At 56.6% G+C, this 23,348-nt stretch overlaps 1 protein-coding gene across 2 annotated transcripts in view; it reads right to left on the bottom strand.

Moving 5' to 3' along the window:
• Window positions 1-23,348, bottom strand: part of ITPK1 (inositol-tetrakisphosphate 1-kinase) — a 135,161-nt gene that overhangs the window by 43,575 nt on the left and 68,238 nt on the right. For both annotated transcript variants that reach the window (XM_079768878.1, XM_079768879.1), the window contains exon 4: window positions 11,867-11,992. In XM_079768878.1, coding sequence (XP_079625004.1) covers window positions 11,867-11,992 — 126 coding nt within the window. The remainder of the gene's footprint in view (window positions 1-11,866; window positions 11,993-23,348) is intronic.

Below are 23,348 nucleotides of genomic sequence, written 5' to 3'. Positions count from 1 at the left end.
CCTCAGAATTCCCCACATGTGCACACAACATAGCCATACAAGGGGATTTGATCACTGCAGCAAGTTTGTAAAATATGACACAGAACCCCCTGAAAAGGTTCAAGGCCACCGGAGCCAATGGCTGCCCAAGGCAAGACCGGAGGAGACTGTTCTGAATTTGTTCTATGTGCACATGTTACCTGTTACCAAAGGCAGTCAGCTGGGACTGCTAGGAGCCACACGGAGACCGCACAGCAAAGTCACCAAAGCATCTCCCAGAGCCAGTCGCTGGGCAGACTGGTAAAACTCACCGCCCAGGCTGGGCTGGAGGTGGGAGAAACAGGTGGGCTTTAAGGGAGGGCGGAGGAAGATTCCTCGAGGCAGAACCCTGCTGGTGAGCGGAAGGCTCACAGAACAGGGGTTCAGAAGGACAAGGCGAGGTTGGAGCACCCAGAGTCAACTGTAGGGGACACACACCACCAACGGTGGGAAGGAACCCATTCCAGATGCAGGAATGTAGAGAGAGGGTGCCTGTGTGGCTGGGCCTGAGCACCCAAACGGACAATGGGTTCTCCAGGGTGCTACTTTGCACACTCGCCCCAGTGTGCCTTCGGTGGCCTGTGGGTCAGAGGCACCCCCAGGTGAAGGCAGACACCACCCACAACTATGCATCCACCTGGATTTCACACGCCCAGACCACCTGAGGTGTCACACGCCTGGCTCAGCCAGCCAGCAAGCGGGACTGGGAGAAACCACAGTCCCACAGAGGTGACAGGAGAATTCAGGGGAAAAATTAGCTCTTGCCAAAATATAGCCCAGAATGCGGAAGAAAGGCCGGGAAGGAAACTGCACACTATTATCTGAGACAGCAAATACCTCTCCCTCCTCTCTGCCAGGCCCCCACTGAAACAATGCCTCCCTTTCTGTCCCCAGGTTCCAGCACCAAACTCATAGGCGTCTCCATCTCCCATCCCCGGAGGCTGGCAAGGTGCCCAGTCAGGTTGTTCATCTGACAAACGTCATATTCCCTGTTACAGTGCCACCCACTATTCAGGTCCTCAGGCAAATTGAGAGACACTGAGGCCACACACAACCTCCGGAGCAGGGAAAGGGGCCTGCGGGGCTGGGAGCTGGTGCGAGATGGCATCTCCTCACGGGCTGACGCTAAGCCAGGCCGGGCTGGCATGTCTACTCAGGGGCCATGTCGGGGCTGAAGGGGGTCTCAATGGTCATCTGGCTCAGACAGCTGGGCAAAGTAGGGACCAGAAAGGGGCTACCTGGTTCCACCCCAGCTCAGCACAGCCCCTCACTCCTAAAGCGCCTGTCTCAGCCGCTACGCACCTCCTCCACACACCTGCTCAGGTGGACCTGTGAGCGGCCCCGCCCTCCATCGCTTCCCAGTATCCAGCCAAAGGTCAACTTGGCCCACCCCACGCTGCAGCCACAGCCCCCCTCTCAGTTCCCAGAGCCAGCCAAGGCCTCCCCAGGGCCAACAGGCTCCCCGCCTGTTTAGGGGGTGTGCAAGCATGACAGCCAGAACTCGGGGCACCCACGCTGTCAGCAGTGCGAGCAGCTGTCTGGAACCACAGCCATGCTTGCAGTGAGCTGCTGAGCTCCGCAACAACCAAGGGTCACTCTGGCCAGAGGCCACCGGGGCCCTCCCCTCCGCACTCATCCACCGCTTCTGGCTGCATGAGAACAGAGAGGGCTCCTGCTGTCAGGGCAACCCTGGCCATGACCCTGGTACCGCAGACCTCTGCCTGACTTCCTGCCGCACACCTCAGCCTCCTCTCATGGAGGCCATTGAGCATGCTCAGTTTGCACACGCTCCCCCGGCCACTGTGCTCCGGCTGCACCAGCTTATTCCACGTCCTTGGCCCTCTGTGCCCGTCATGCCCAGCAGCCTGGACAGATGCTGCCCCCTCGACCTGCTCCCCAATCTCCCCTGGCTTTCCAAGAACTTTCAGCCTCTGAGCTGGTATCTACTCCTCAGAAGGCTGTAGAATCCTATCTAATAAAGAGGGAATATGCTAATTGACCATCACATCCTCACAAAATATGGTGATGCCCAAAGCCAATAAGGAGTGAATATGCTAATTGACTGCCACGCCCTCAAAGATGGCGGTGCCCACAGCCACAAGATGGTGGCACCCAGTCCCCTCAGCCCCTCAGGGCGCCTGCCTCCGGAGTCCCCCAGTCCTCTCAGCCCCCCACCCCCAGCCACCTAGGGCCAGCCCGAGGCACAGGCAAGCCTCAGATGTCAGCTGCCCAAGCGACCCAGGGCTGCCCGAGGCTCAGGTAACCAGGGCCAGCCGAGGCTTGCACTGCTGGCAGTGGAAGCAGCAGAGGTGTGATGGGGGCATTGCCTTTCCCTGATCACCGGGTCACCTCCTGCCCCTGAGGGCTCCAGGGCTGTGAGAGGGGGCAGGCCGGGCTAAGTGACCACCCCCCTCCAATGCATGAATTTTCATGCACCAGGCCTCTAGTAAGGTAATAAGAACTCCCTATTGATTCATAATCCCAAATGGTGACCTTTCTCTTCCTCAGGTGACCCTGAATCACAGGGTCCCTACCCCTCGGGGGCTGTTAGCTGCTGGCCAAAGCCCCTGGGAGGCATATTTGAAAAAAGCCCCAGCAGAGTTCTAAGTGAGCGAACCCAGGCAAGTGCCTTAACATCCCGGGGCCTCCGTTTCCTCACCCAAAAAGTGGGGAAGTGATTTCATTTTCCCAGATTTTTCTTCTTCCTAAAACTTAACAACAATGTAATCAGAGAATGTGTTACTTTTTCCTCCATTTGCTTGTGTTCTGTTAGCATCACCCCTGCCCCATCCCCCACCCCTCCCCCCACCCAACACACACACACACACACACACACACACACACACACACACACACACAAATACAACTCATGGGGCAGGGGCGGGGTCTACCTGGTCTCTTATTCATTGCATCTGCAATGTCGTTTATGATTCCTGGAATGGAGTAAGTGCTCAAGTAAGTTAAGACTTGTTGAATGGATGACGTAACAGTTATCTGATGAACGATCTCCCAGATCAATGGAGAGACATGGACAGGTCAGGGGCTGGAAGCCAGGGGTGTGGGGGCTGAGGCAGGCAGGGGCACAGGCCCCGCTAGTGTGAACTGTGCAGGGAGGGGCTCAGAGAAGGTCCTCAGGCCTGGCTCTGTCCGGCCCAGGAGGACCGGGGCCAGCAGAGGCCGAGCACGTGTCCCACATGCACAGCTTCACTCTGGGCCAGTGCGAGGCTTCGTGAGTTATTACCTGAGGTCAAAGGAGACCACGCTGGGCTTGACCGTGGGCACGCAGCCCACATAGGCAGCGAGGAAGCAAGCAGAAGTCATGGATCCAAATCAGGGCAGGAGGAGAAAGGCAGAGGGCGACCTCTCCACTGCAGGTGTCACTGAAGTGAAGAACCCATGAGAATACAGACCTCTCAGTCAGAGGCCCAGTTCTCCAAAACCCAGGCCCTGTGCCCAGTGAGGGTGGCTTTACGGACGCGTGATGCCCTCAGAGCTGGGGTGCTCTGGGAAATGCAGGGGTCCAACCAGGAGAACACCCCCCCCCCCCCGGAGGGACAGTCAGCAATGTCCAGAGAGGTTTGGGGTTGTGACAATTGGGGGTGGTGTTACTGGCACTTAGTGGGTGGAGACCAGGGATGCTGCTAAACATCCTACTATGCACAGGACAGTTCCCCACAATTTAGACTGATCCGGCCCAACATGTCAACAGTGCCAAGGATAAAGATCCCTAAAATAATGCGTATACAAGTTCTTTTTACAACTTTGGGAAAATCAGTATTTCTGAAAGCCTGTGCCGCTGCACACTGACCATCTACACACACACACGACTACAGCCGGCATGCTGGGCCAGGGCTCAGCTTCCATGGAGGCCACCCACCCATCCCCAACCCCCACACACACCACCCAGTGCTGTACAAAGTCCAGCTCTGCCCCAGGCTGGTGACAGGGTCATAAAGTCGTGGTCTTCTCTCCACACAGGAAAGGCCCTGCAGCTGGCTAATGGCACTAAGTGGCACCAACCTCCCGGGCAGAGAGAAGGCTCACAGCCACCGCCTGCCGCCTGGGAACACAATGGACGTCTGTGCACTGACCCTCCACGGGAGGAGGGGCCTTGGGACCCAGGGCAGCATCACGGGGAGGCTGACCTCATGGCCACCCCAGGACAGGGTCTGCCCTCTGGGGCCAGGACCAGCACATGCCCAGCTCTGCTTCCCCTGGCATCGGCCAGCCAGCGTTTCATCACGTGGCACCAGCTGTCGGAGGCTGTCCCAGACGGTGAGCTCCTCCTCAGCTGACCCTGCATCACTGGCCCTCACCGCCCAGGGGTCCTCTGAGGCGTATTTGGAAAAAGCACAAGTGGGGTTCTAACTGAGTGAGCCCGGGCAACTGACTTAACATCCCAGGGCCTCAGTTTCCTCACGGGGAAAATGGGGAAGTAATTCCACCTTCCCAGGGAAGGATATAAGCACCAAAGGAGACAAGAGACTGAAGTGCCCAAAGCAGAGAGGGCCACCTGGGATGTGCTTGGACAACAGTGGCCTCTCCCTGGCTCCATGGTAACCACCTGGCGCCTGGAGTTCTTACTCTGACTACACCCACCAAGAGGCCCACAGGCCGCCAGGCTCCGCCCCCAAAAGACCGAAACTCACAATTTTGATGGGTTTAGATGTTATCTTCCTAATCAGATTAGGAGACCAAGAACAAGAAAACTTCTCTCTTCTACTCCCACTCCACCTCCACAACATCCTACCTGTGCTGCTGGCTGCTCAACGGACACCTGAGGTTGACAGGGCTTCATTCAGCACAGCTGAGCCCTAGGGGTCAGGAGCAAAACGAGCTGTGACCTTGAAGGTGATCCCCACTGCTCCCAGCAACGGCCTTCTGATTTGGATATCACAGCCCCCAATGCCATCCCGGCACGTTCCTTGTGTGGCAGGTGGGCAAGCAAGGCCCAGGTGAGGGGTTCCCAGGACCCCTGACACCTGCCCTGCCTCTTAAGCTAAAATCAGGCCACATTTCCGCTCCCCTGTCGCAGAGCACAGCTACCATTTGGGGACACTTTCATAATCACTGGCTCATTGACTCCAATTACGACTAAGAACTCTCAAGTTGGCTGGGGCCGCCAGCCACAGATAAGGCGATGAGAGCTTACTGCGTTGGCTTCATCATAATGATGATAATGGGCCGTCATACTGAGTGCCACTAAGTGTGCCACCTGGCTGAGTGCTTCCCGTGTGTCATCGCACCCAGGCTCCAGCAGAGTGGTGAGCGCGTACGCTCATGCAGGCATGCTCTGAGGGCACCATGTATGGTCATGCACTTAATCCTCACAGCAACCCTATGGGGCAGCTTCATTATCGTTCCTGGTTTGTAGAAGAAAAGAGTGCTGAGGGGCTGCTGTATTATTGTTCACATCTGGCTCCCTGGCCTGCAGGGGATCCCACATCCCTGGCTCCCTGCAGTCAGTCATGGCCTTGAGGACTGGTGCGGCCACTAAAATGTGACAGTCCAGGGCACGTGCCACTCTGGGGCAGAAACAAGAGCCTGAACGAGCTTCGCTGAGTTCTCTTCCCTTTGACACGATGACCTGTCACTGCTGCCCCATCATCCCAAGTCCCAGACACGCCGCAGAGCCCAGGCCACCTTCCGACGGGGTGTGTCCCAGGCTGGGCTCCAGGGGCAGGAAGGGCCTTGCAAGTCTCCCCTCGGCCATCCCCAAGAGGAAGTGGAGCCCGCAGCTCACTTCCAGGGAGAGACAGGCCACACGTGGCCAGGTCCAACGTGGCCAGGTCCGGCAGACGTTGCCGTCTCCTCCAGGACCATCAGCCCCGAGTGCTCTGGGTGCCTGACATGCTGACACGCTCAGTCCTCCCACAGCCCTCACAGGTAGGGAGTGCAGGTGTCCACATTTTACAGACGAGGGAACTGAAATCCAGGCCAGCCAGCAAGACGTGGTGGGAGAGCTTCGAACCTGCAATGGGCTCCCATCTGGGTTCCTAAGGATGCTGCTATGGGGAGCGGGGGGGGGGGGGGGGGGGGGACAACTGTCCACAGGAGGAAAAAGGCCCATTGGTGGGCTCTAGACATGCACACAGAAAGTCTAAGGGGGGCGCGAGGAAGATAAACAGGCGGCTAACCAGCACACGAAAAGTGCTGGACATCACCAGCCGCGGGGACTTGAGGTCGACACTGCTGGTGGGGATGTAAAACGATGCAGCTGCTGGGACAAGTCTGGTGGCTCCCAACTGACCACATGACCCAGCGTTTCCACTCCTGGGCACATACTAAAGAGAAATAAAAACACACATAAACGCAAAATGCGTACATGAATGTTGACCGCAGTGTTATTTGTAACAGCCAAATGATGGCAACCACCAAATGTCCATCAGGCGGTGACCGGACCAACACGGGATGCATGCGCACAGTGGGATGTTACTCAGTCAGAAAGAGCAACGAAGCACTGACTCGTGCTACTACGTGGATGAACCTTGCAAGCACGCCAGTGAAGAAAGCCAGACACAAAAGACCACGTACTGTGTGGTTCCATCATATGAAAGTCCATAACAGGGCAATCTGAGGCCAGAAAGTGGTGGTTGCTAGGATTGGGAGCGGGGGTGACAGTTAAAGGGGACAGGTCCGTTTCTGAGGTGATGAACATGTTCTAAAACTGACTGTGGTGGCGGCTGCGAGTGACTGTAAATGCACTAACAACCACTGATTGTACACTTTTCAGAGAACTGTATGGTGCGTCAGTTATACCCCAATAAGCCCGTTTTTAAATAAGGGGTGGGGGTGGGGGTGGGGAACTGGGCAAGGAAAGAGCACTCGGTGCTGTGACCTTTTAGGTCAGACCCATGGTCGGCAAACTGCGGCTCGCGAGCCACATGCGGCTCTTTGGCCCCTTGAATGTGGCTCTTCCACAAAATACCATGGCCTGGGCGAGCCTATTTTGAAGAAGTGGCGTTAGAAGAAGTTTAAGTTTAAAAAATGTGGCTCTCAAAAGAAATTTCAATCGTTGTACTGTTGATACTTGGCTCTGTTGACTAATGAGTTTGCCGACCACTGGGTCAGACGGTGATAAAGGACCAGCTGGCAAAGTGCACTCCCGGCTGCACCCACCACAGCCAGGAAAGGGCTCCCCACCCAGATCCATTTTACGCAACCTAACAGGCTGACAGTTAAGTCTGACGCCCACTCACCTCACGGGTCCCTGCTCAACCTGTCACAGCTCGGGGGGGGGGGGGGGGGCGCCTGGGACCACGGGGCCTGAGGTGAGGGGGAATCCTGGGGTGAGGAGCGGGCACTGCAGAGCCTCCAATGACAGGAGTTCCCTCTTCATCTCAGAATCTGCCAGGCTCCAATGACTAGTGTACACCGCCCCCCCCCCCCCCCCCCCCGGCTCAGAGTTCTTTTTGCATTGGCAACCATTCCCCCTCCCCGCTCACTCCAATTTCATCTGATCTTATCACCCCCACCCTGAGCCTGCAGCACAAAGTCCAAGCTCCACAGCCTGGAGTGACAAAGCCCTGTCTCCCACCTTATCAGCCCACCCTGGAAGCACGCCATGCGCACCCAAAGAGCAGAGCTATGGCCTCAGGAACCCTCTTGGCCTCCTCCCTCAGCTTACTGGAACCGCTTGCTCCCTCCGCTGACCCGCCAGGGCACCCTGCACAAGGCCAGCACCCACGATATTCTTTCACTCCACACGCATGGAAGCCCGCGTGCGGCAACAGGGATGCCAGATGCACATGAAGCAGACCTAATCCCCACCCCTGTGGAGCTAACCCCAAATGGAAAGACGGGCAGTAGCAACTGATAAAGAATTACAACCTTCTGCCCGGCCGATGTGGCTCAGTGGTTGAGCATCGACCTATGAACCAGATCACGGGAGGTTCGATTACTACTCAGGGCACATGCCCAGGTTGCTGGCTCCATCCCCCGTGTAGGGTGTGCAGGAGGCAGCCGATCAATGATTGTCTCTCATTATTGATGTTTTTATCTCGCTCTCTCCCTCTCCCTTCCTCTCTGAAATCCATAAAAATATATTTTTTTAAAAGAAAAGAATTACAACCTTCCCAAAGGGGGGAAGGAAAGCGTGGCATTGTGAGGGCAGGTCTAGGATAGGGATAGGTCCTTAGTCGGCCAATCAGGGGCCATCCCTGAGGAAGGGGCACCTGAGCTAAGAGCCGGGGTGGGAACGAATCCCGAGGGAACGGCTGTGCAAAGGTACGGAGGTGGGCAAGAGCACGGAGCTTGAGTGGCTGCGGTGGCAGGGCCAGCACGGCACGGCACGGAAGGGCAGGTGGGACAAGACGAGACTGGGGAGGAAGGTGGGGGCCAGACTAGGCAGCCCCACAGGCCACATTAGAGATTCCAGGCTTTATCATCACCTCAGTGAGAGGGGTGGGACAGGTTTAAGCCAGGTCGAGCAGTGCCAGGTCTGCCTGTCTCCTAACTCCCCGCTCTGGGGCTCTGAGGGCACATCCTGGTGCCCCCACCACCCCACCCCCCGGCCTCCCTCCAGGCTGGGAGCTCAGCCGACAGTGTGCCACTGCAGAGGAAGCTGTCCTGGTGTTCAGACATGGGATCCAGGGGCCATTCGGGGGACACTTCATATCCTTCCAGCTAATCAAGATGGGAAGAAGAGGTGACGGTTTAGGCTCAAACCTTCCCTTCTGAGCTCATACAGGAAATTGTCACAAAGGTCCACCGAGACCACTGCACATGCCCCTTGGAAGACAATCACCGACACCTTCTGGACAACCGTGAGCTGGAGCAGGAGGACACTCGCCACACCTCACAGGTAGTCCAGCACGCCCGTGAGAAGAAAGTTCTCTTTGCTCCCCTACGGCCTGGGGCAAGGACCCTCCACTGCTCCAGGCCCACTGGCCACGTGGTGAATCCCCCGAGACCTCTGGCCAGTCTGTTCACTGAGAACTGCATCCCAGGCAGAGCGCTGGCGGCACCAGGCTGCTGGCTCCACATGAACTTGGCACAGAAAAACAACTGAATCATCCCCATGGTTCTTCAAGCCAAGCCCTCGAGGCCAACTTTTTTTTAAAGCTTACGGGTAGTTTCTATGGCAACTGGCTTTAGTGATCTGCAATAAGCCCCAGGCCCACACTCCGACCTGTCCAGCGAGGGCAGCCAGGAAAAGAGCACAGCCTCTCGCTCGGAGAGGCCCTCTCCACGCCGGGCCCTGCAGGCTGAACGGGGGCATCCCATAGGCAGAATGCTTTAGGGCTGCCAGGACATCTCAGAAACTCGTCCATCTCCCCTGCACCCCAACCACCTCCCCAGGGACCTGAACGGCACCTCTGAAAAGGGCCCTTTGAGATGAGCCCGCCTGAAGCAAACCATCTTACTGTTTTCTTTCAGCAAAACATGCAAAGACCAGCTTTGCAAACCCAAGCCCTGGGCTCTGCTTCCCGCCTCTGAAACGGACTTCCCTCTGCCTCCGTGGACCCGGCGCCCCTCCTCCCACCTAAACCCAGGCCTCTTTGCTAATATCTCAAAAGCATTAAAACAGGAATCTGAAAACATGTGATCAAGGTCAAGTGTCAGTCTACGTGGTCTGGCACTGGACTTGACTCTCGTATGGCCTGAAGTGGGACAGGTCACCACTGTCAGCACCGTGCCTGGTGGCAGGAAGGCCTGCGAGCCGCTGAGCCCGCCTCTTCCCTGGCCCTCTCCCGGCGCCTCTGGGTCCTTCTCTATGCCAGCCCCCGCCTGGTTCCCCTCTTCCTGGGGCCTCTGGAAAGTGCAGCCTGTCACCCTTTTCCCCAAAGGATTGTTCTCTTCACAAAGGAGGCAACGTCCTGTCCTTATCAGATATCCGGCTCATGCAGAACAGACTGCAGTGAAAATTTATCCCAGAAATCCCGAGGCTGGGAGGTTATCCTGCGGTCACCTCAGTCATCTGAGGCTGCTGGGTGTGTGTGCCCTGGGTGGGACAGCCTCCAGGGACCCGGCAAGACCTCCCTGAGAAACGCACCCGGTGGCTGAAGCCCTTAAACTGCACGTCCCCACATCCCCCTGACATGCTCTCTCTATAACCTTCTTTTCTATTAAGACCAGAACACAGGGTCCCTGCTCTCCTTTACTTCCAGTGGTCACCTGCCCCGGGCTGTGGGATGTGAGGCCCCCAGGTGTGGTTGTTCTCTAGCTGCCAGGGCATGGGCAGGCTGGGGGTTGTAAAGTCCATTGTCTTGGAGGAAGCAGGAACACAGCTACAATAGAAGCACTCAGCAAACATTAGGCTCTCTAAGGTAATGAACATTACTCATCGCAGCAACCCGCCCACCTTGAGAAGTAGGACCGATCAGCATTCCCATTTTACAGAAGAGGAAAGTAAGGCTCAGGGAGGTCATGTGATCAAAGCATCACCTGCACTCGCTGGGGCCCGAGCACTGTGTGAAGCACTTTATGTGCACCGTGTCACCTACTCCTCCCACACTGTGGGAGGTTTCCTGGTACTAACACCATCTATAGATATAAAAGCCTAATATGCAAATTGTCCCCTTGGGAGTTCGACCAGGAGACTGATTGCTCGCTATGATGTGTACTGACCACCAGGGGGCAGTGCGGAACAAAGGAAGGCCCCAGCCGGCAGCTGGCAGCCGGGGAAGGGAGGCCCCGGCCGGCAGCTGGAAGGTCCCAATCGGTCCTGACCGCTGGCCCGGGCTAGGGACCCTACCTGTGCAAAACTTTTGTGCACTGGGCCTCTAGTTTTTACAGTAAGAAACCAGGCTCAGCCAGGTCACAGGGGAACCTGAACATGCCCTTCCCTGTGACCTCCAGCCCTCGGGAAACATTTCAGGCCACTGGCAAGGCAAAGGCCCCGGAGGGCACCACATGGGGACGGCACCCCCCCGCCCTAGGGAACGGGCCACCAGCTGGGCCACAAACAGGCCACAGCTGCATCTGGCTTGCACACAGGAAGCAGGAATCTGTGGCAGAGTCAGCTGGGAGGGCCGAGAGCCATGGGAAGGAGGGAGGGAGGGAGGCAGAGGTCACAGACCCCGAACACGGGAGGAAGAAAATGCTGTCAGCAGAGGGCTACTGTGTGGCAATGAGAGTCCCCTTTGTCCTGATAAAGACAGACAGGAGGTCAGCCTCCAATGATCACACTGAAAAGTGCGAGCCCCAGCGTCCCCTCCCACTGGGGAGGCCCTGCTTCAGCTGCCTTTTCACTGATAACACGACCTTGTCTTTCATGACCCCCAAGTCGCTTTCCGGAGGAATGAATCACGTTCTTGTCCACAACAGAGAAAATATAGGACAAGTCCGTGGGGGCGAAGGCAGCACCTCCCGAGGTGGTGGGCAGGTCACCATGGGGTCAGGACCCAGGCTGCTGGAGAAATGGGGCAGCGAGATGGGAACGGCCAGGAGGGTGTGGTCTGTGCTGAGACAAGCACACAGTGTCTAGGTAATGAGCACAGAGGGGGTCGCCACCAAGGCAGTTCCAATCCTAAGACCTCAAGGACCCCTTTCTTCAAGCGTGGCAAGAGGTTCCACCTCCTGTGCCAACTCAGAACTGCTGGCTGTGGCTGTGGCTGTGTGTGTGTGTGTGTGTGTGTGTGTGTGTGTGTGTGTGCAGCCGCACCTGGGCTCAGCAGGACTCTGATCAGTAAATCATGCCTACACAGGCAGAGGGCCGAGGGGGTGCCAACCATACCCTGGTTCAATCCCATTTCACACCCAACCACATGGAGGCCCTGGCAAGGAAGTGCCTGACCACAAGCCATGTCTTGGCAAGGGCAGAACCACTCTGGGAACACACACACAGCCAGGCCGCTTTAGAAACGCACGAGCCATTCGCAGCTCCCCTCCTCTCGTCCCCGCTCACCTGGAACCTGTGCACCAGCTCCAGGGACTGGCTGTCGTTCTGGTCGGCTTCCAGGATGACATCGGTCAGCTTGTGGATGATGACGTCCAGGGGGCCCTGCTCCTCGATCGGCCGGCTGAGGTTCAGCTGTGAGGGGGAGACACAGAGAAGAACTTTAGCACCTGAGCCCACTGCCCTGCTCTGTCCCCACCCTCTGCATGTCCCTGCAGCACAAAGCGAGGGGCGGGAGGGCTGGCACTCGTGGGAAACAGACAGGACAAAGGGGATCCTAGAGCTCCACCGGGGCGGGCCCCGTGTTTGTACTTCTGTCGCCGAGCCCCACGCTACCCGGGGTGCAGAAGACACACAAGCAATCAAGGTGACCAAGAACCTAAAGGTCGAGTGAACCATCACTGTGAAATCGCTTTATAGAGAGAGAATTTACTGCACACGCCCCCTCTGCCCGACAGCCTGGATTTTTTCAGAAAGACCTCAGCGAGGTGAAGTCACACAGCCAGACGTGTACTGAGGTCCAAGAGGACACTCCACAAAACGACACAAACTCTTAGCAAAGCAGTGATCTCCATAAATCTGAGAGCTGCTGCTCGAGAGGCCAGCTGCTTACACGCCACACTGGAACCGGGCTGATCGTGACAGTGAGGGAGCGCAGGGCTGCCTGTGATCCGTGGGACACGGCTCGCCTGCTCCACTGGCGACGCCCTGCTGCCACTGACATGTGTTTATTGTTTCAAGAGCACAGGGCCCCCAGGGACCAGAGCCGCTGGCTGACAGACAGTCGGCACCACCTGACCCCAAGGCAGGAGCACCTGCCAACAGCCAGGGCAGCCTGACCCGCCAGATGTCTGCCGCCCTGCACGCGGACACCACCACCTGCAAGGCCAGGCCTTTGGAGGCAGCAGGCGCCAGCACGGCACCTGGCTGACCCCCCGGATGGCCTCGGTAGAAGCCAGATGAGGCACCAACCCCACCCCTGCCCTCAGCCCCACCCTCCCAAGTGGGACTCCCTCCGGGATTCAAGGCTGACTGTTTCAAAGTCGTTAGTCAAGAAGTCACAAGGACAGCTACCAATGATGGCTCTCGGAGGCACCGTGTTAACAACTCAGCGTGCATTCATTTCATTCCCAGCCACATGATGAGAAGCGATTTCACAGATGGGTGGAGAACAGACTTCTGGAACCTGTCTGGGACCTCAGGAGAAAGCGGGGAGCTGGGACGAAAACAGATCTGAGCCTCCGCTTGTCATTCAGTGCCCCCACCCCTATGCCCTGGGAAGCTGTCCTCTGGAGCCACAACCACCTGGCTGCCTTGTCCACCAAGTCTGGGCAATTGGAAGCACCAATGGGAGATGGGAAGGAGAGAGCGAGGGGGGGGGGGGGGGAGGGGAGAAAGAGAAAGAGAAAGAGAAAGAGAGAGAGGGGGGGGGAGGGAGAGGGAGAGAGAGAGAGAGATGTGTCTGGGTGTTTGTTAACCGTCCTCATGCCCCCACCATATTTCTGGCAGCAGCCAGTCCCCGTGGGCAGGGCAGCCCCTCCCACAGACCACTGCTATTTCTAGGGCTCCTGTGCCACCCTCCCTCCCTTTGTCCCCTCAGGCCTGGGGTAGTGACAGCTCCCCCTCCCAGGGTGCCTCCTGTGACCCTTCCCAGATTTAAACTGTTTCAGTTAAACCTTCAGATTGTGCCAGCTCATTCCTGCTGATACCCTTGATTCCTCTTTTTTACTGCCTGCCAGGAAAGATATTAAGGGATTTCCCCTATTAAAAAAAGAAAATAATGAAGACTCCCCTTCCCATGGTGACTAGCCTGTGTACAAAACAAAACAGAAAGCAGACCAAGGAGAGGCCGACCCCCGCTTCCGGGCTCCCGGGCGGGAAAGAGGTGCTGGTCCTCACAGCAAGCCCAGGGCTGGGGATGAAGTTCCCGCCTTCACACACCAGGACACCAAGAGCTGGGGAGGAGAAATGACCGCGAAGGCCACACAGTTGGGAAGTGGCCCAGCTGAGACCTGGACAGAAGCCAAGCAGCAACACCCACGGGTTCAGGCCCAGCCAAGCTGCCAGGCCTCCTGGGCCTGTGCAAAAGCCCAGCTCAGCATCCCCTGGGCCTCAGTTTCTCCTTCAACCAAAACGGGAAACCGCTGGGGCCTTCCTGGTTCTGCCTGCAGACTCTGTATTACAGTCTTTCCCAGAAAGAAAGCAGAAAGTGAAAGAAGACAGAGAAGTCAGTGGAAGTGGCAACGTGGGAAAAAAACAGCAAATTCTCAGAAGGTGCCACGGCCACAGACCCACTGTGCTGCATCCAGTGGCTCTGCCGAGACAGGCACCACAAGTAAGAGGCCAGTATTTTCAGACCAAGACAGCTACACCCGGAAGAGAACCAGGTCCCATGAGGGATGCTGGGCAGTGCACCCCGGGGTCAGTCAGAAACTCCATCCCCTTGAGAACTTTCGGGGTCTCCTGTGCAGCACGAGGGACGGAAATCAGCCCGAGGGGCCGGGGGTCCCAGGTGGCAGAGGAGATGCCCTGTCTCATCCTTGCCCGGCATCAGCCAGGGCCTGTAGACCTGACAACCATGGGCTGTTTGGAAAATAAGCTCTCCGCGTTCCCGGCTGCTCCGCTGAAGGTAAACAGTCGAGTGCTGGACGCCGGCCACCTTCCTTTGTGTATTTTCCAAGCATTTTTATGCCAGTATAACCCTTTCAGGATAACGCGACTTGGGACACACATCAGGCCTGTCTGGTCCCTGCTCGGCCATCCCTCCCTGCAGGGTCTTTGCTGAGGCCTAAGCCAGCGCCTCGAACGGGCTGTCCAGCTCGGCTTTCCTCGGTGGCCAGAGCGGCTCCAGCGGGGCTTCAGCCGCCCCCACGGGCTGGGGAGGAGGAGACAGGCGGCTCCCTCAGGAGGGGCCCTCAGAGGACAGGAAGTACCAGACGAGGGGACCCTCAGAGGAAGGGGGATGCCACAGAGGAGGGGGCCCTCAGAAGGGGACGCACCTCTGTTTCCCAGAGGGGGTGGGGGTAGGGGCTCAGGCAGAGTGAACTCATTTCCATTGTGTCATTTGGTCTTTCTGGCCTCGCTCTGTCCCCAGAAAACACGTTCCAGGGGACTGTTCTTTTCCACAGAAGGGGCTCGATCGGTCTCCCTCTGTGAGTAACAAGGCTTCTCAGTAAAGGGCCCCACTGAGGCCGGTCTGCGGGCACCGCGCTTCCAAGTCACGCCATCCTGGGAGGCCAATGCTGATGCCGCCTGCGCAGCGCTCAAACCGGAGGAACAAGGGCCCACTGTTCCCTCGGCGGCGAGGCGGGCTGGCAGCGGGGAGGGCTGGGAGGAGAAACAAAGGCCTGCAAACCCCAGTGGCTGGAAAGTCACCTCCGACTTCCAACAGGCAACCCAGTCATGCCAGGGGCAGCCGGGGCAGCGAGGCTCTGCCTCCCCACCTTCCCACCGCCTGGTCGGGAGGAGGACGGCCACCGCAGGTAGGCTGCAGCAGGCCGCTTATCTGATCGGTGCCTCGGTTTCCCCGTCCATAAAATAAGGATGTGACTATGTTCCCTCTACACCTCTCAGGGCTGCTTAGATAGATTAGAACATCGGTTCATGGGTGCGGCACAGGGTGGTGTTCAGCCCATGCAGGATGCTCAGAACAACACTTCTGCTTGCTCGCTCACTTCTTCCACAAGCACTTCCTGGGCACCTGCTGTGTGCCAGGCCCCTGCCCTCTCCTGTGGGGCAGAGAGCCCTGGTTCTCTCGGGAGGCAGATTCAAGCGAGGGATACAGCCACATGCAGCTCCGTATCCCACAGGGAGACACGCCCCTCTGCCTGGAATGTCCGCCTGCCCCCAGAGCCCCTTGTCCTCACAGTGAGCTCTTACTTGTGTTCCAAGTCCCAGCTCAAAAGTTCATCTTCTTCAAACAACTCACCCCTCCCCAAGCAAGAAGATCGATGGCTCAATGTGTGCTAAATGCAAACCACGCTTTAAAGAAAAACCGAACCTTGGAGACCAACCAGAAGGGACGTTCCATGAAGCAGGGTGACCCTTCCCTGCTCTGGGAGTTAGAAGCAGACTCCTAGAGGAGCAGGTGTCTAGGCCAAGCCATGGAGGAGGGAGAGGGTGGGGAAGGAAGGTGAGACCGGGGTAGAAGGCAGCGACAGGATATAGAACTCGCCTGCACTGAACACTCCTTACTTTGTCAATTCCAAACGCCTCGGTGCCCCAGGTACCACCTCTGACAAAAAGGGCGTGTCCTACAGCACCAACCTCTGGCGGGCACCTTGGGAGGGGGGCCCACGACCCCCTCTCATGCCTCCTCTGCAGGCAGGAAGCAGAGGATCCCATGGAAGCTGCCAAGGCCTAGAGGGCCAGGCGCCTCCCATGAGCAGGACTCTGCTGTGGTATAAACTAATATCAGTATGTTAAGCCAAAACTTGGGGCGGTATATGCACTAGCCGTTAGCCTAGCCCAGTGGTCGGCAAACTCATTAGTCAACAGAGCCAAATATCAACAGTACAACGATTGTCATTTCTTTCGAGAGCCAAATTTTTTAAACTTAAACTTGGTATTTTGTGGAAGAGCCACACTCAAGGGGCCAAAGAGCTGCATGTGGCTCGCGAGCCGCGGTTTGCCGACCACTGGCCTAGCCTATCTAATACAGTCCCCAAAGGGAGAATGTGGGGGGCTGCAGGGGGTTAGGAAGAAATCAAAGACAGGGGGTTCTCAGCTGTATTCCCAGCTCTCCCTTCTCCCCCAAACTTCCCCACGTGCTTCCCTGACATGATCAATAACCAGCTAAACATGAAAGAAACATTAGACTCCTCAAAAGTACTTGTTGCTACAATAAAATGTATCGCCGGTGTTAATGATGATTAACATTTTAAAACTCTCTCTGCGTCTGGGCCACACAGAACTCTAATAAGCACCTGGATGCAGACAAGGACACCGAGTCACAGAGGTTAGGAACTCGCCCCGGTCAGAGGGAGTCACAGCTGCACAGGACCAGGTCTCTCTCCAGCCACAGCCAGATAATTAACCTCTAAACCAAAAGGTGTCCTGGGCGCCGGGGCTCTCTTTCCATCCCTTCTCCCACAATTCACACCCGCAGAGTGGTGTGTGTTCAGCTGTGACTTAAGTGGAACTCGGCCAGATCAAAAGTGTTGTCTCAACCAAGGTCCAGACAAAACGGCCCGGATGAAAGGCGAGGGTGTAGGTCTGATTGACTCCTTCGCACTCTCTAAGGATCTGAGGATGGGGACAGGACTGCCACCTCCCATGTTTACAGGCCCCATCAAGCAGAAGCTGGTGCCTCATGGACAGACTTCAAAAGGGAGCGTGGCCTGGGTGGATGCAGCCCTGGTCGTGTGTTTCATGGCGGCTGGCTGCGAGCGACAGCTCGGGGAGAGGGGGCTGAGGCTTTCCCCTGGCGAGAGCCACTCGCATGCCCAAAGGACTTCACGGTGGGCCCCAGAGGGCTCAGGAGCTGAAGGGTCACAGGAGGCTGCCGCCCCGCAGCCTGTGACCCAGGCTGGGGAGGGAAAGCTGTGGCCTTTGCTCCCTCACCCAATTCCCCAATTTCTCCGTAGCTGGTGTCTAATTACTGGGGCAAGGAGAGTCAACAGCCATCTGTTTAAGGCAGGAGAGTGGATGACCTTTCTCCCCTAGAAGATGAGGGGGCCCAGTCGACGAAATGGCCTCATGATGAGGTACCTGGCAGCTCCAAAGTTCTGGCAATTTGCAAGCTGACTTTACTTCGTAGAGCCAGGAAAAGTTACACCCGCTCAGCAAGCACGGCTCCCGGAGAACAGGATTCAAATTCTCAGGAGCTAAGAAAACCCTGGGCTGCATCCGATGCTAGGGAGCCAGGTTCAAGAGTAGATTAAAAGGAGAGCCCAGCTGGCGTGGATCAACGGTTGAGTGTCAACCTATGAACCCGGAGGATTCTGGGCACAGTAGTCACTATCGGATCCGGTTGGGGCTTGATCCCCAATAAGGGGCGTGCAAGAGGCAGCCGGTCAATGATTCTCTCTCATCATTGATATTTCTCTCTCTCCCTCCCCCTTCCTCTCTGAAATCAATAAAAAAGTATTTTTGAAAACGGATAGGGCCACACCCTTTGACCCAGCAGGCCCACTCCTGGGATGCTGGCCTGAGAAAAAAAATCAGCGGGCTACCACCACTCCCGGCCCAGGGAGATTCACTGAGGCCAATCAACGAGGAGAGACACAGAATGCGTGTCCCCAAAACAGGGGACTGGCTAAGCCATGACGGACACCCCCACACCAGGGGACATTAAAGGGTTACTGGGATGACATGGAAGAAGTCCAGCAGAGACAAGTGTGGTGTGTGTATCACAACCATGTGGAACCACGTTTGCTGTGGGTGACGCTGGAAAGGAAACACAGACCTGAGACTGGGAGGATTCTGGGCACAGGAGTCACTATGGGCAAGTAGTGCCTTTCAGGACACAGGGCAGGACTGCTCCTCCTGATTACCTTGTAACCGGATGTCATCACATGACCACTTCTGGCCAATGAGCTGTGAGGAACAGTGAAACAGGTCACTTCCGTGGCAGAGCATCTACCTCCCCATGCCAGGGCCTCCAGAGCCCTCTAGCACGGGACTGGCAACATTCCTGATGGAGGCCACTCAGTGAGGCCCCAGCTGACCCCTCTGGGCATGTGGCATGAGACATAACAGCACACAGTTCTCATCTACTATGACTTGGGGGTTGTTTGTTAACCTCACGGGGAAGGTTTTCCTTCTTCCATGTGTTTAAACAATGGAAGTGAAGGGGGATGGGGGAGAAAGTACATGGAAGCAGATGGGTAAGTCTGGGCTTTTGTTAGGATTGTTTTTCAGTTATACTTTAGTACTTGGGTGAAATACGACAACAGGGGGATTTATCCTGTAAGGAGAAGATTATGTGTCCAATCCCTTAAGATCAGAAGGCGGAAACCTTAAACAGAGAGCCACACCATCAACGTGGCTGCTCCCCAGCACCCCAGGGAAGCCCACCCCTAACTCTGCCAGATGAGTCCCTGGACCCTGTGTGGTTCAGCCACGTGGGCTACTTCCAATCAGTTCCTGTTCACGGTGGTGCCTGCAGCCCGGGCCCCGAGTGCTGGGAACCAACCCTCCTGCTATGTGCCAGGCACCGGTCTGGTCCTGTCCTCAGGGGGAAACAAAACCACACACTCGGAAAAAATGAAAAGAGGAACGTGGAAGCGACCGGCAGATCTAGACCCACGTGGAGGCGAGTCCAAGGCCACAGAACGCAGGCTGGTTGTCCCGTGCGCATTGCTAACGTCCTGTCCCCAGGCCCGAGGAAGCCCACCGCGTCCTGTCTCAGCAGTCCCCTCTCCCCGGGCCAATTCTCCTCTTCCCGAGCCACCCCAGCACAGCATCCCCTCCCCGGGCAGAAAGGTGCAAAGGGCAGAGCAGTCTCCAGCCCCCGGGAGGGCACTTCCCTCACCTCCCTAAGCCTGTTTCCTCACCTGCAGCATGAGGGCAATGACACATCCTTCCTACAGTCATCACCAGCACGCAGAGGGGACAGGCACCAGGTCCCACGTGAACGGAGCCACGCACGCTGCACAGATGTCAGCAGTTTGGATTTTCTTCCCATGGAGGCTGATTTTCCAGCGTCACTGTAAGCCTCACCGCCCTGTGGGGCTCCGTGCCGGTGTGATCCTAACAGTCACCTCCACCAGGACAGCCAAGATGAGGAGGAAGTCCCCAGGCGCCGTGCTGGGCACATTACATGCCTTACTTCACCTAATCCTCATAATGTCCCTGGGAGGCAGCGGCAACGAGGGTTCCAGGAGGCAAAACAATGGGGGGCCATGACCAGTATGGCTCAGTTGGTTGGGGCATCGACCCATGCACCAAAAGGTCTCAGGTTCCATTCCAAGTCAGGGCACATACCCAGGTGGCAGGTTGGATCCCAGGTAGGGGTATGTGGGAGGCAACTGAAAGATGTTTCTCTCACATCAATGTGTCTCTCTCTCTCTCTCTCTCTCCCTCCCTCTCTCTCTCTCTCTCCCCCTAAAATCAATGGAAACATACCCTCCCGTGAGGCGTAAAAACAAATAAATAATAGGGAGGTGTAGGAGGTGGTGGTATAGACAGTAAGCTGGAGAGGCCACCAGACTCCATCAGAATGTGACAGGAACAGAAATAAAGCTTCACTGTGATAAGCCTGTGAGGTATGGGGTCGTTGGTTACAGTGGCTTAGCTTAGCCTGTGCTGAGGAACACACCCAGCCAGGAAACTCTCTGCCCAATGCCAGGCCTCCAGTACTGGGAACAGATGGAGGAAGACAGAGTTGTGGACAGAGCCTGGGCCTTAAGTCAGTGGCCTCCAATCCCTGAGCCTCTGTTTCCTCTTCTGTAAAATGGAGCCACGCACACCTGCCTCCAGCATCTGACGAGATGTTGGTAAAGCCTCAGCTCCCGCCAGGCCCGCAGCAGGCCCTCCCGCAGTCATTCAAGGAGCAGGGCGTCCACTCTCGCTTCCTGGAGCCTTCTCTGCTCTTGGACCCTCCAAGTCCTCATCTGTCACAGTTCTTGCTGGACCCTCCACCTCCGAAGCTACTAGTAATGGCTGCTCGGGTTCAGACGGGACTTTTCTGAGCACCCGGGTCCCCAGCACGATGCTTACTCCCCTGGTGAGTTGCAGAAGAGTTCTCCTTGGCCTGGGCACCCTCGCCGAGGTCGGTGATGCTGCCCCTGTTCCTCCCTGTGACCCATGCAAGGCCTGGCACAGTGCCCAGCTGTGCCAGGAACCAGCAAACATGCACTGAATTCATTCCCCAGAGCTGGAGACGCATACATACATCCACCCATTCACTCACACAGTATTCATTGAGCATTTACACAATGACCCCCCCCCCCAAGTAAATGTTACCCTCCATTAAGAAAATGAAGACAGTTTAGGTCAGGGGTCCTCAAACTTTTTAAACAGGGGGCCAGTTCACTGTCCCTCAGACCACTGGAGGGCCGGACTATAGTTTAAAAAAAAACCTATGAACAAATTCCTATGCACACTGCACATACCTTATTTTGAAGTAAAAAAACAAAACGGCAAAAACACCCGCATGTGGCCCGCGGGCCGTAGTTTGAGGACGCCTGGGTTAGGTAACTCGGCCAAAGTCACTGCCAGTAAGAGGCAGGCCCAAGGGATTTCTGACCAAACTCTTACTGCTCCTTCCCCCACAGCCACCACCTCACTGTCTTCCCAAACTGCCCTCACCCACCCCCCAGGCCTAGACTGGACCCCCAAGGATCCCAGGCCTAATACAACTATGTTGGGCTCGGAGTGGGAGGACTCCACAGGACCCACTGGAGAAGCTCCCAGCCAAAGACTCCTGCCAAAGTTCCAGTCTGTGCAAATGTCAGCAGACCAGGGAACTAACACAACGCCTCCCTAAGGAAGCAGCGTCTGAGCTGAGGCCTGGAGGACCCCGACCAACCAGGCCAACCAGGCCCGGGAAGGAGAAATGCCAGCGAGGGCCCGAGCAGTGGCTGCATTTAGTGGGTCTCGTTTAGCGCGAGGGGGACACGGGGACGGGCAGGTTGTGCAGAGCCTCCAAGGGCCCATCCGAAGCTGGGGTGTCCCCAGCCCCTGGAGGGCTCGGCGGGGAGGTATGCCTCCCTTCCCTTTGAAGAGACCACTCTGGAAGGTAACACATGTGCGGCGTCAACACCCGGCCTCATCCATGCTGGAAGCACTTAGCACCCAGCAGTTGTCATGTTTATGGCCCACAGAACAGGGGGCTTAGGTAAGAACTTCAATGGACAGCGCTTTGAAGAGTAGGGGGCCATGGGTCAGGGGCCTGGCACTGATGCCTGTGATGCGAGGCCATCATTTTTCTTGTCTGTAACCTGGAGGTCTAATTTTCAACGAGGACTACAGACCCCTCTGAGGCCCCCGGGTCTGGCGCCGAGAGCTCCTGGTATGAGAACAGAGCCCACCCCCCGCTGGGATGCCCATGTCATGTCCCAAACCAGCTTCCTTCTCCCCTGCTCCACCCCAGCTCCTGGCCTAGGATGTTTTTTTCTGCTGACAACGGAAAACACATCTCAATGTTTCCTTTATCTCCATGTTGCTCCCAGAAAGGCAACTGGCAGCCCAGGGCACAAGTGCTGAGAATTCTCCATGCCAAAAATACACGCTCTCTGTGCAGCCTCTCTAACAATAAGGGAAACTTGTGAGTCAAATGTCTACTAAGCCTGCAGAGATTAATGTTTAAGCCCCAAAGAATACTCTTTCTATATTCATTTCTTTCCAGTCCAAAGACAGCAGTCCTTCGGGCAGTTTCCAAACTGGCATTTGATACAAAGTTAATGAAGGAATTCTTTACAACATCAAACACATTCCAGGAAAAAGAAGTACTCAGAATCCCTTGAAAGGCACTGGATTGTGTCAGGTGAAATAGGCGTTTTCAGGGCAGGGCTTCTCAGGTGCTCCAAGGTGCTCACGTACACGCTGGACAATGACAACAGCATTAGAAATGGGCGTTGAAACCCTTCCCACCTCGACTGGGAGAAATCTAGAGAAGAATGCCAGGTCACAGAAATCTGGAGACTTGGCAGAATCAGCACAGGTGCCCCTAGAAGATGCGTGACCCACTTTTGCTTGCAATTGGAAGTCCCCAGGCATCACGTGCACGCCACCGGGAAGGGGCAGCCTGATGCCCGTGGATATCGTCGGGTTAGCGGCATCCTGGAGTAGCGCGTGGTGACCTTGGGGAGCTGCTGAGACTTGTGATGGGGAGACCATATTCTGTGGACTGTAATGCACCCCATGCCTCCAAGCAGCTGCCTTTAAGCTCAGCATTGAAGCCAGGCAGCGAGTGACAATGGCAAGATAGCTCATGTACCCTGTGAAGCCAGCCCCTCTCTTGGGGGGTAAAGAGGGCCCTGGGCCTCCTGCTAAACTGGGTCCGTTTCCTGACACCAGGGCAGCAGCTGCTCAGAAGCCGCTGAGAAGCCTCGACACAGAGACGCCCAGGAGACTCAGAGCGAAAGCAGATCCCTGAAAGCACCGCCTGGCGCGAGGGGCGCTGCATCCGAAAGCGGGCGGTGGAGTGAAACCAGGCACGGGTTTTTCCCAGGGTCTACAAATTACATGAGCAAATTCAAATTTGTCGTCTCAGATTCTTCTGAGGCCTGTGACTAAGCTTAACTCGTGTATTACTGCAACACTATAGGTGAGGAGGACCAGGATCAAGGACGGCTTCCTGAGTTGGGGGATGTCAAGTTTAAACTCACTGCCTGAGCACACTCGCACCTCAGAGGAACTCAAAGAAGCAGTCATGTCCTGACTGGTGTGGCTCAGTTGGTTGGACTGTCGTCCTGAGCATCGAGGGGTTACCAGATCGATTCCCAGGTTGTGGGCTCGATCCCCAGTGGGGGGCATGCAGGAGGCAGGCGATCGATGTTGTCTCGCATAACGTTTCTCTCTCTCTCTCTCTCTCTCCCTTTCCCTC

Source organism: Cnephaeus nilssonii, assembly GCF_951640355.1.
Source record: "Cnephaeus nilssonii genome assembly, chromosome: 4".
Lineage (NCBI taxonomy): Eukaryota > Metazoa > Chordata > Mammalia > Chiroptera > Vespertilionidae > Cnephaeus > Cnephaeus nilssonii.
The sequence above is the reverse complement of the archived record's forward strand: the minus strand, read 5'-3'. Positions and strand labels throughout refer to the sequence as shown.